Genomic DNA, 12500 nt, shown 5'->3' on the forward strand with positions numbered 1-12500 from the left:
AAAAGTGGATTCAGGCCATTGAGACACGTTATATTACACTGAGAACTACACACACTAGAGGAGAACGTCATCAGAGACAGGAAATATCACATATAAAACTGACATTTGGAGATTAGACTCAACAGTGACAACATGTTTACTGCACACAGACACACACTGAGACACACTGAGTGTCAGGATCCCAAAATGTCCCCATTCTTCAGCTGAAGCGTCACGCTTTACTGCCTTTATCACTTTGATCTTCTTAAACGCTCGTTTTTTTGGGTCGACAGCTTATAAAAACTTATTTCTGTTGTTTAGCTTGTTTGTTGTACACTTTGTCTCATATCAGCTTTTAGACATTGTTCTGTTTTTTGTTATAAGTCCGAAATGACAAGAATGCCGCCTCACGCAATGCAAAGTCAATGGAGAGCGTTGGATTGTTTTCCCCCCCGGTGGGCGTGGCCTAAATACGCTCTGTCTCTAGGCGTTTCTCAATGTCAAGGAAGGATCCTCTGAAGCCAGAATTTCGAGGATGCTACGTCATCGACGTCCGTCGAAGGGCTGTTCCAATGTCGAGGATCCTCGGAATTTCAGTAGTCTGAGTCCTTCGTTCGAAAAATATGCCCTATACAGGAAAGGATGCTTACGAGTAGACTTCGCGCACTTAGCGTTCTCAAATCACCCACAATCCTATGCGCGCAGCTTTGCTATCTGTTCAAAAAATACAAAATATCGGACGTTGGCGGGAAAATATGCTTTCAAGTGTAAGTATTTACGCTACAAACATTTGTAAAGTTTAACTTTTAAATGCCAGTACAAATTACAACCGTATTGATATTGTACAAATGACGTTATTGATGGCTAACGGACCTTTTCACTGACGTAATGAGGCTGACGCGCACTTGCTAGCCTGTTCCATTTACGTGTTCTCCGAATGCTTAAGAGGAGCCTCGCCTCGCCTCTGAAGGAGGAAGTGACTTGGAAGGATCCTTGACATTTACCCCTTTTCCACCAAAGCAGAGCTAGAGCTAGATCGGAGCCAGAGCCTAGTTTCACATCGGTTCTTTGTGTTTCCACACCCAAAGCCCAGCTCCGAGCCAGGAGAAGTGGTTCTTAAGTAGCACCAAAACATTGCTGGGCTAGAACAGGGCTAGAAGTAAGACCCGATTCCGTCAGGCGCTGGGGGCGGAGTCAACAAGACCAACACAAACTGGAGATCCGCCATTGTTGAAATAGCAGCTAATGGAGCTAATGGAGCTAACAGCTGCTGCTCGTTTGTAATCTCCATCTGTACAAATTACGGCGAGCTGCATGAATGCGTTGGATTCGCTGTGTTTTCGTTGTTTTGATGCCGATGTAGGATCGTAAAGCCATGTGAATCAATAGTAACGCAACGTTTGCATTGTTGATGGAAGGCTTGTTCGCAGCGAGAGCATACGACTCCTTATGCTTTTGATTCACTCATGCGTTTTTTTTTTTATATCATACGTGGATCGGTCTGCGCAGTGCCGATGCGTCTCGAACAAGCCTGGTGTGTGTGTGTTTCGCTGCCCAGGGTTGCCAGGTTTTCACAACAAAACCCACCCAATTGCTACTCAAAACAAGCTCAATTGCGTTTTAGGGGGGATTCCCCAGTAAAAATCACATTTGGGGGGGAATATGTGTTTTTTGGCATGGTTGCCTACTCGCATTCCCGGGGCTAAATATCACATAATTGGGGTCGCTTCATCCCGCGGACATGAAAAACAGCCGCTGCAAAACTACGGACTTGGCAACACTGCCGCTGCCTCGCTAGCGTTGCTGAGAAAGATGAGACGGATACAGCAGAGCTGGACAAACTACACAACTCCATTACTCAAGTAAAAGTAAAAGTACCACTGGTCAAATATTACTCCGTTACAAGTGAAAGTTGTAAAAAACTATTTTTACTTAAGTAAAAGTACAGAAGTCCTTGTTTATAAAAGTACTTAAGTAAATTTCCTTTTTTATGTCAATGCATTATTTTATTATTGTTGCATTGTTGTATGAATGCACGCTATATCCATCATGGTGGTTTAAGCCAGTCAGTGATGCTCTATCCGACATGCTAGCATACGACTATCTTGAACTCATTTAAATACTTGTATAAAGTTATAAAGCTGCTGTCACTTTAAGGCAGAATGCACAAATCCTACACACTGATACACATCCGATATTCCCCCAACTGTTTACGTCCACTTATGACATAATCAACTTTGTTTACGTGAATACTTTCCAAAATGAAAATTTTGACATTTTGTGTGTTTTAGTCTGTTTAAGTGCGAAAAAAACACAAAAGAAAGCTGTAAGCAGTACTCGTGCTCATCTCAGAGGCACAAAAAACAAACTGAACTGAGTTCATCATCCATATGTCTATGCTTCTCTTTCTCCCTGACATTTACGTTTTTGAACATTTTATGAGACATTCATCAAGTTTATGCCAACGAAACTAATCTTTAATCTTTTCAGAAAACTGAAACTTACTTTCTAGTATGGCCATGGGTGCACACACTGTCTTCCTCCATTTTGCTATAAACTGATCAGTGTTTAAACATTTTTGGGAAATAATGACCCTACAAAAGTGATTACTTATAGGCTATTCTCAAAAAAACAAAAAAAAATATCATCCACTGACTTGCAAAGCTGCTACAGAAACGACTTTTGACTTTGAAGACCTTTATAGAAATGTAATGGAGTAAAAAGTACGATATTTGTCTTTCAGATGTAGTGAAGTTAAAGTAAAAGTTTCCCTAAAAAATAATACTTCAGTAAAGTACAGATACTCAAAAAGTGTACTTAAGTACAGAACTCAAGTAAATGTACTTCGTTACTGTCCACCTCTGGTATTCAGTGACGTAAGGACTTTAACGCGTTAATTAAGATTAATTACGCAAAAAATAAATAACAATTTTAACCACACTTATTTTTGCACCACGGAACGTTTTTCAATGAATGAGTTTCGACGGACCGATTATACTGGAGCACCAACTAGCGTTCTTGACTTCTGACAACAACAAACCACAGTGAACATGAACGAAGAAGCTGACGAAACCGCTTTGCTTGGCCCCGTGGATGGGAAATTTTGTTTTAAAAAACGAAAGGAGGGAAGTGTCGACAAGAGCATGGTTGTGTGCAAGCTATGCAACAAGATAATTTGCGTATCACCGCAGCACATCGAGCCTCAAATATCACCTCAACGCAAAACACAGGAGTTAGCGTGGATGTTAGCCCGACTCCGAGTAAAGTTACAAGGACCTAAATATGCTATTGCTACACTTAATGGCAAACATTGCACTGGTCTGCTGGACTGAAATAAATAAACAATATTTCGTTGATTAAGCTTATGTATTCAGTCTTTATTCAATGGTATACTAAAAATCCATGTGAAAAAAATGACTTCTCACTGTTCTCAGGTCAAATATTTATATGCAATTAAAATGCGATTAATTTCGATTAATTAATTACAAAGCCTCTAATTAATTCAATTCAAATCGAGTCCCGGCCCTAGTTATAACAAATGTTTGGTAACGTAAATACTTACACTTGAAAGCATATTGCCCCGTTAACGCTCCGACTCCGCCAACGTCCGATATTTTGTATTTTTTGAACAAGATAGCAAAGCTGCGCGCATAGGATTGTAGAAGTGCGCGAAGGCTACTCGTATGTATCCTTTCCTGTATAGGGCATATTTTTCGAACGAAGGACTCAGACCTTGGTTGAAATTCCGAGGATCCTCGACATTGGAACAGCCCTTCGACTAGGGTTGGGTATCGTTTGGGTTTTTTTCGATTCCGGTGCCAAACCGATACTTTTAAAACGGTTCCGGTGCCTAAACAGTGCCTGAACCGATACTTTTTTTTTTTTTTTTAAATGGCCACAAAACGAGGTGGATAACATTAAATGGCTTTTTATTTATTTATTTAAATTGAACCATTTATTAAAAGTTTAATGTATACTTAAATGTATGAATATAAATAAATACAAAACACAATTGACTTATTTACAAATTATAATTGACTTATTTACAAATTCACAGTAAAACCTAATAGCCACCTAACCAACTACAACAAGCCTAATATAACTCTAAATAACACTTACAGTAATAACAGCAGTTAGCCTAGTCTGTATTCTTGCTCTGCTACAAACCAGCTTCCAGCTTCAGCTTTATTTTGAAATATGATCATATTCTCTGGCTAAATATTTTAGAACGCATGGCCTTAATGTTTCCATGACGACGCGACATGTTTCTCACATGACACACCGCAGCCGCAATAGCGCGGACAGCTCAGCTGTATCGGGTTTATTTCGTTTTTTCTTTTTATTCAAAATATTCACAAACTTCTTAACTGTGTCACGAACTATCTGATGTTCAAATGTGTGAGTGAATGTGTGTTAGTTGATCTATAAAGCGCAATGGGCGGCGCCATGTTAGTTTGCGCCTCAGAATCGGATCTGTCGGATTTACAACACTTGACTTCATTCTCGTCTCACGAAATACATGAAAGTAAGTGACCAGTGAACTGGAAGAAGAATAGAGTAAACGCTATAGTTACTATATAATGTGCATGTATCTGATGTGAATAAAACACGTAACGTTAGTCAAATTATAACCGTCTGAAAGGATTGTCATTGCCGCTTCCATAGACATCAGTGTGTGTTTTTTGCTAGTAGCCTACTTATGAACATTTAAATGTCTGAAACCTGGAATAAACATGATGTGGTTGAAAACACTGAATAGTTGTCATGAGATGTGGTTGAAAACACTGAATAGTTGTCATGAGATGTGGTTGAAAACACTGAATAGTTGTCATGAGATGTGGTTGAAAACACTGAATAGTTGTCATGAGATGTGGTTGAAAACACTGAATAGTTGTCATGAGATGTGGTTGAAAACACTGAATAGTTGTCATGAGTTGTGGTTGAAAACACTGAATAGTTGTCATGAGTTGTGATGTGACGAGCGCTGAGCGTCTGTCTCTGGCTCAGCCAAAGCGCGAAAGCACGTTTGAATTTTGGCACCGAAATGAGGAACCGAAATCTGCGTTCTGATTCGGTCCGGTACATACCGGTTATATAAGTACCGGTGCCATATTGGAACCGGATTTCGGTACCCAACCCTACCTTCGACGGACGTCGATGACGTAGCATCCTCGGAATTCTGACTTCCGAGGATCCTTCCTTGACATTGAGAAACGCCTACCTTCTATGCAAAGCGTGTCAGGGGTCAAAGGTCACGCACTTGACGCTGATGGTCTTCCTGGGGTGCTCCTGGAAGCGGGCGGGGCAGGTGCGGGCGGAGCAGCAGCTCTCCTGCGCGCTGGACATCAGGTCCTCCAGGTTCTTGGTGAAGTTCTCGTGCTCATTTCCGAACAGGTCGATCTCCAGGGCCGTGTGGGTCACCTCGGAGCGGTACTGGCGCTTCGACATGCGGTCCCAGATCCACAGCATCTTGACCGTGGTGTAGTCGCACGAGTCCATCAGGAACAGGAAGTGCTCCAGGAAGCGCTTGCCCAGGAAGGGCGCCAGCTCGCGGGCGAAGCTGCGGTTGTCCCTCAGGATGACGTAGAGCAGCATGAGGAAGCCGTCGATGGTGCAGGTGTTCTTCAGGCTGATCTGCACGTAGAGCGGCGTGGAGGCGATGGCCTTGCGTCCGGCCCGGATCGGGAACACGCCGCCCCAGGGCAGGACGGGCCGCCAGAACCAGCGCTCGCCCTCCGCGTTGTTGTTGATGGAGGCGCGGATCTCCTCGAACAGCGTCTTGGTCCTGCCACAACAAAAGATGACACATACCATCATATTCACTTGAAGGAATTGACCTATCGGTAAGCCCCGCCCCCCTTAGTTACTGTTGCTAACTCGGACAAACGAACGGAGTTGCTATAGAGACAGAGCGTATTTAGGCCACGCCCACACCGGGGGGGAAACAATCCAACGCTCTCCATTGACTTTGCATTGCGTGAAGCGGCTCCTTGTCATTTCGGACTTATAACAAAAAACAGAACAATGTCTAAAAGCTGATATGCGACTAAGTGTACAGCAAACAAGCTAAACAACACAGAAATACGTTTTTATAAGCTGTCGACCCAAAAAAACGAGAATTTAAGTAGACAAAAGGCAGTAAAGCGTGACGCTTCAGCTGAAGAATGGGGACATTTTGGGATCCTGACACTCAGTGTGTCTCAGTGTGTGTGTGTGTGCAGTAAACATGTTGTCACTGTTAAGTCAAATATCCAAATGTCAGTTTTATATTTGATATTTCCTGTCTCTGATGACGTTCTCCTCTAGTGTGTGTAGTTCTCAGTGTAATATAACGTGTCTCAATGGCCTGAATCCACTTTTTTGCAGAGGTGGACAAAGTACACAACTCCATTACTTGAGTGAAAGTAAATGGTCAAATATTACTCTGTTACAAGTGAAAGTTGTTAAAAACTATTTTTACTTAAGTAAAAGTACAGAAGTACTTGCTTTTAAAAGTACTTAAGTATCAAAAGTAAATTTCCTTTTTTATGTCAATGCATTGTTTTATTATTGTTGCATTGTTGTATAAATGCACGCTATGCCATGGTGGTTTAAGCCAGTCAGTGATGCTCCATACGACCACCTTAAACTCATTTAAATACTTAAGTTACAAAGCTTTTTATAAAGCTGCTGTCACTTTAAGGCAGAATGCACAAATCCTACACACTGATACACATCCGATATTCCCCCAACTGTTTACCTTCACTTAAGACATAATCAACTTTGTTTACGTGAATACTTTCCAAAATGAAAGTTTTGGTATGTTTAAGTGCGGAAAAAACACAAAAGAAAGCTCTATTCAGTGCTCGAGCTCTGGCATCTCAGAGGCACAAAAAACAAACTGAACTGAGCTCGTTCATCAGCTTTATCAGATTCATCCATATGTCCATGCTTCTCTTTCTCCCAGACATTTATATTTGCAAAAAAAAAAAAAAAAAATTTTAAAGAAGAAAAAAAATCATCCACTGACTTGCAAAGCTGCTACAGAAACGACTTTTGACTTCGAAGACCTTTATAGAAATGTAGTGGAGTAAAAAGTACAATATTTGTCTATCAAATGTAGTGAAGTTAAAGTAAAAGTTTCCCTAAAAAATAATACTTCAGTAAAGTACAGATACTCAAAAAGTGTACTTAAGTACAGAACTCAAGTAAATGTACTTCGTTACTGTCCACCTCTGGTTTTTTGTACTTAAACGCTCGTTTTTTGGGTCATTAGCTTATAAAAACTTCTGGCCTTCAAGGCCTTACGGTTTGGTCTGCCCAATCAGTTTTAGAGGAGAATGCTGATCCTTGGAAAATTTAACAATTACAATAGTTTCAGCGCTACATGCATGAACCCCTAACATTCTCCCCTAAAAGTGATCGTCAGACCAAACCGTGAGTCGTAGAGACTTGAAACTTTGAGGGTTGGTAGTACTCACACCGTCTACAACGTCACCAAAGCTCGCCCAAATCGGCCTGACGGGGGCGCTACAGTGCTCAAAAGTACGTAATGGCGCATAACTCTAAAAACTGCGAATTTTTGGGGTATTTTAGATTTTACGCACTATGTTTTACGCCTGGTCGGAAACAAACCAGTGCAGACAGATTCTCTGGAGTCCGATTGTCAATTATAATAAAAAAAAGTTGAAATTTCGATTCACATCTGCAACGGGACGCCAAAAAGTTTGAAGTGGGCGTGGCAACTTTTACTGAAACGGCTATAACTCATGAACACAATGAGATAATGTCACCAAACTCGGTCCACCTCTGGACGTTCACAATCTGTGGGCGACTGGCCACTTGGTGGCGCTATAAAATAAACAAATCCATGAAAACAGCTATAGCTACGCAACAGTCCGTCCGATTGACTTGAAAACTGCGGTGTGGTGTCTTTGTCCAAAGTGACTCGCATCTCAAAAAAAACATGTCCGCCATTGACCAATGAAGTTTGAGCGGCTATCAGACAAGTTTAGCGGCGGCTGATCGGAACGAAACTCGCTGGGCCTGTGTGAGAAATTAGAAAGAAATCGGCCACCGGGGGGCGCCATTACATTTTCACATAAGTAGAGGATTAGATATCACGTGATTTTTCACACACACCCATGACATTCATACCATATTGTAGAACTCGTCATTCTGAGGAACTTTGCCTCTAGGATTATCGTCGCCAATAGAACCGTTCGTTAAATATCAGAGATTATCACAAACTAGTCCTAGGTTTTTGGCTCAATTTAAAAAGATTTAAAACATATATTTTCTTAGTAAATTGCCTGTTTTGGCTGTAAATTGTCTTTTTCATCTATTGAGATGGTTACAGGCTTGCTCAATAAAACATAATATCGTTTTACGCATGTGCTTAAAGCGCCCGATTAATCCAGAATCCTCTCGTTCGAAAAGCCTTTAACTTTAATATCTCATAAAAATAAAACAAGAACCTATCTTCATCCAATGTTCACATTTCTATTCTGGAAATGTATGCAAATGAGTGCATAGATCATTTGCATATTTAAACACACCATTACAGAAAACGTATTAATGTCTTAATGCAGTGTGATTAATCAACTGGAGCTGATGTACATTTAGTTTTGGTTTGATGAATAATAACATAGACATTCCAATGTATTACTTTTAAAGAAACACTGAGCTAATATTTAGAGCTTGTATGAAGTTTGAAATCATAATAAATCCTGTTGACAAAGCAAAACTCATTCATTTGAATTCTAGTCCAAAAACTGCACTTGATTATCTGTCATAACTAATACTCGAGCCCTTGAGTCCTGTTGTTGTGCAGATGCAGAGTTTGATGCAGTGTTTCAGTGCTCGTGCTCGTGATGCCCTCACCGCTCGGAGTGTGAGATGAAGCTCCTCAGATCATCTGTGTCTGTGAAACAGCAGAAATCTCTCTCCATAATGTTTCGCATGTCTTCATCTCTACGCAGTCAACATGGCATCTGTTTTCCAGCGCGGCGCCCCGCCCACCTGATGACGCGCACGCACGCAGCGCTGAGGAAGCCCCGCCCACTGGCGCTCTTAAAAAGCGTTATTATTTCTCGCTTCTGTTAAAGTATGAAGGAAGGTAGTGACCTATTTTATTGTTGTTTAAAACTGACTAAAGTATGTTTTAATTTATATTTGTAGAATGTTCCAACAGTAAATTTATAGTGACGCTTGTTCGCTCGCGCCTCGTGCACGCGCAGTGCTCTAGCGCGCTCTTGTGGCGACGGTTTGCAACGACGGTTGGAAAGTTGTTGCAAAAACCTTTTTATCCCTGAATAATTTCGGTATTACAGTTTAACTCACAAAACTCTTTAAATGTAATAAACTTCGCAGTTTCTCGGAAATGGGTTTAGAGAAACGTTGTTGAATTTGTTCCGTTGCTACATCCGGGAGATCTGGCGTCCCTGGATACGGACGCGCGCGTTACTGTAAACAATCGGACAGAGAGAGGATCGCGGTGTGTGAGACTGATTTACTGTAATATAACGTTATATATCGACATGTTCTGTGTAATGTGATCATATTTGAGTTGAGTGCTGCTGCAGTGTGTGTGTGTGTGTGTGTGTGTGTGTGTGTGTGTGTGTGTGTGTGTGTGTGTGTGTGTGTGTGTGTGTGTGTGTGTGTGTGTGAATGTTGTGTTGTAGGAGCTGCTGGAGACATGGAGGATATTACTCTCACAGGACAGACGGTGAGGAAACACACACACACACACACACACACACACACACACACACACTCATTGGTCATTGGTCTCTTCAGGATCCAGAGGACTGGCGTGAGAAGAGGAACAGTGTCTGTCCAGCAGAGAAGCCGCTCGCTGATCAAGGTTTGACTGAAGAACAAATAATGTTTAAACCAGAAATGTATCTTGTTTCACTCTATCAAAAGAATTGTATAAAATGTAACTCTCTGAGTACTAATTTAGTACCTTTCCTCTTCAGACACAAACACTATCAGCTGCACTGTAAAACCCAACAAGTTCAGCTAACTCATTTCATTTGAGGACACCGATTACCTCAAACCATTTAGGTTTATAAAAAACAATAGTTATGAGTACTCTGTACTTATTTTAATCAAGTCCACTGAAAAAGGATATTTCTTAATATAAAATTAAACTTTAAACTGCATTCAAATACTTGATATAGCTGAACCTTCCCTATATTGAGTAAAACAGCGGAAATTATAACCTTTAAATGAACTCAGAGTGCTTGCAGTTACTGCTGGCTCACAATAGCACACACAAAGTCAAATCTAGTAAGTTAAGCTAACTCATTAAATTAGAGGACACTGATTACCTTAATTCTTTCAATTTTTAGAAAACAATAGTTATGAGTGCTTTGAACTTATTTCAATTGAGTTTACTAAAATAAGACACTCATTGCAATCAAGAAATTAAGTGATTAATTAAGTGATGATTGAGCATTAGTGATGAACACCTGATGATAATGAGCATAATCACAGAAGGAAAGAGAAACACAAGAACTACAACTGACTTCAGCCACAGCTTTAGATGAAATAACAGAATATAAAATAAGACATTAAATCTCTGAAGATCTCAGCAGAGGAGGATTAAACAACTCCACAAACAACACTACCAGATTCACACATTACTAACCAGACTGACTTTAATTCTGTAATTTCTGTTTTAATGAAAATAATAGTCTAATTAATATGAATAACCATGATGGAGATGAGTGTTTGCTTTAGTTGGGCTCCTGTGTGTTTAGAAAGCACATTAGTTATGGTAAGAAGTGCTAAGAGAAAATGTGTTTAGGTGATGTTGGCTATAAAAGGCTGGTTGGTATAATCATCATGTAGTGGCTTAAGTCACTGATCTCACGTCTTATGCTCTGGTTATAGCGGTATTGTGTTGTTAATTATTGTATTGTTCATAATGGTGGCTACATGTTTAAATAGCACGAGATCCAGCACTGTTGTGGTAATTAATAAATATGCAAGATTTTAAAATCATGTAGTGTTCAAAAGGTTTTAATCGATGGCATTACTTAGAAACACACAGACATCAAGAATCTGCGTATGAATCTCAACAATGGTGACAATCAATGAAAAGCTTCATGCTGCAGTGCATGCTGGGTACCACTGATCAAAGCTCCCTCATGGGTCCCAGCATGCATTGCGGTATAAATAAATTATGCATCTGAATTGTGACTAATTTTCTTTGATTCTTTACTATTTGCTTTTACTTTTGCTGTTTGTTGTGATTTTTTTGTAGCTTGTTTTATGTTCAAAGTTGATCTGTTTATCTGAATATGTTTTTTGATTGTCACCATTGTTGAGATTCATACTCTGATTTTTGATGTCTGTGTGTGTCCAAGTACTGTTGTAGATTAAAACTTTTTGTGCATTATTTTTTTTCATTTAAATCCTGCATATTGTTCGATTACCACAACCATCCTAGATCTTGTGCTGTAGAATCACCCAGGTTCTATTATGAATAATACAAAAAAAATAATAACACAAAACCTCTATAACCAGATTATTAGACTCTGAATGAGATCAGTGATTCAGTCACTGCATGACAATAATATCATCAGCAAAAAACAACCAAAACCAGCTGATCACATTTTCTCTTGGCTTTTCTTACCATAACAAATGTGCTTCGTAAACACAGTTAAAGCAGCCAGAGCAAGACATGTTTTGTCAAGGGTCAAGATCCCAACAAAAGCAAACACTGAACACCATCATGGTGAATTCGAACAAAACTATTATTTTCAATATAACAGAAATGGCAGGAATTAAAGTCAGTCTGGTTAGTAATGTGTGAGGCTGGTAGTGCTGTTTGTGGAGTTGTTTAATCCTCCTCTGCTGAGATCTTCAGAGATTTAATGTCTTCTTTTATCCTTCAGTTGATTTCATCTAAAGCTGTGGCTGAAGTCAGTTGTAGTTCTTGTGTTCCTCTTTCCTTCAGTGATTCTGCTCATTATCATCAGGTGTTCATCACTAATACGCAATTATCACTTATTTAATCACTTAACAATACAATTATTATCCAATTATCATGCTGGGCACTAGAAATGTTCTAGAACTCATTCAGTTTGAGTTCTGTTTCAGTCATTGTGTCCACACAACATTCGGTAATATTTGAGTGCAGTGAACTCATTTTTTTTAGTACATACAACGGTTAGGTTTTACAGTGTGTTTAAAAAGTGACCTACGTTTGGTTCTTGACCATTTAAAATGGGTAAAATTCAACAATTTGACCATGGAGCTGCTTTGAGGTCCCCATATCTCTGGGATTGAACCATATAGGGCCTTAAAAAAGAAGATTACCAAAGAAAAGTTTATTAAGAATGATAATCTAGAAGGATATTAAGATATCTTGAATACTTTTTGAGTTACATGAATGCAAACTGTGGAAAATGAATATTTATGGCACTGTTCTGTGCAGTTGAGCTGATAGAAAAACACGAGATAGATTTCTAGTTTAAACATTATTTATTCTTTAGATATTCCTCTTTAAATATAAGACAGTATCAGCTGTG

The 12500-nt window shown here is 39.8% G+C and overlaps 2 protein-coding genes across 3 annotated transcripts in view; one reads left to right on the forward strand and one right to left on the reverse strand.

Moving 5' to 3' along the window:
- Window positions 1–8952, reverse strand: part of dorip1 (dopamine receptor interacting protein 1) — a gene marked incomplete at its 3' end in the record, with an annotated part of 9846 nt that extends 894 nt beyond the window's left edge. Inside the window, exons 1-2 of the mRNA XM_079833962.1 lie at window positions 8842–8952; window positions 5240–5764 (exon numbers count right to left, since the gene is read on the reverse strand). Of these exons, the coding sequence (XP_079690088.1) occupies window positions 5240–5764; window positions 8842–8921 (605 nt within the window). The 5' untranslated portion in view covers window positions 8922–8952. The remainder of the gene's footprint in view (window positions 1–5239; window positions 5765–8841) is intronic.
- Window positions 8953–9203: 251 nt separating this feature from the next.
- Window positions 9204–12500, forward strand: part of fsip1 (fibrous sheath interacting protein 1) — a 64426-nt gene continuing 61129 nt past the window's right edge. Inside the window, exons 1-3 of one of the 2 annotated variants that reach the window (XM_079832928.1) lie at window positions 9204–9454; window positions 9642–9685; window positions 9757–9823. In XM_079832928.1, the coding sequence (XP_079689054.1) occupies window positions 9656–9685; window positions 9757–9823 (97 nt within the window). In that variant the 5' untranslated portion in view covers window positions 9204–9454; window positions 9642–9655. Of the gene's footprint in view, window positions 9475–9641; window positions 9686–9756; window positions 9824–12500 lie in introns of both variants that reach the window. The other variant, XM_079832929.1, reaches the window with a different exon arrangement.

This window comes from Gobio gobio (genome assembly GCF_949357685.1).
Source record: "Gobio gobio genome assembly, chromosome: 13".
Taxonomy (NCBI): Eukaryota; Metazoa; Chordata; class Actinopteri; order Cypriniformes; family Gobionidae; genus Gobio; species Gobio gobio.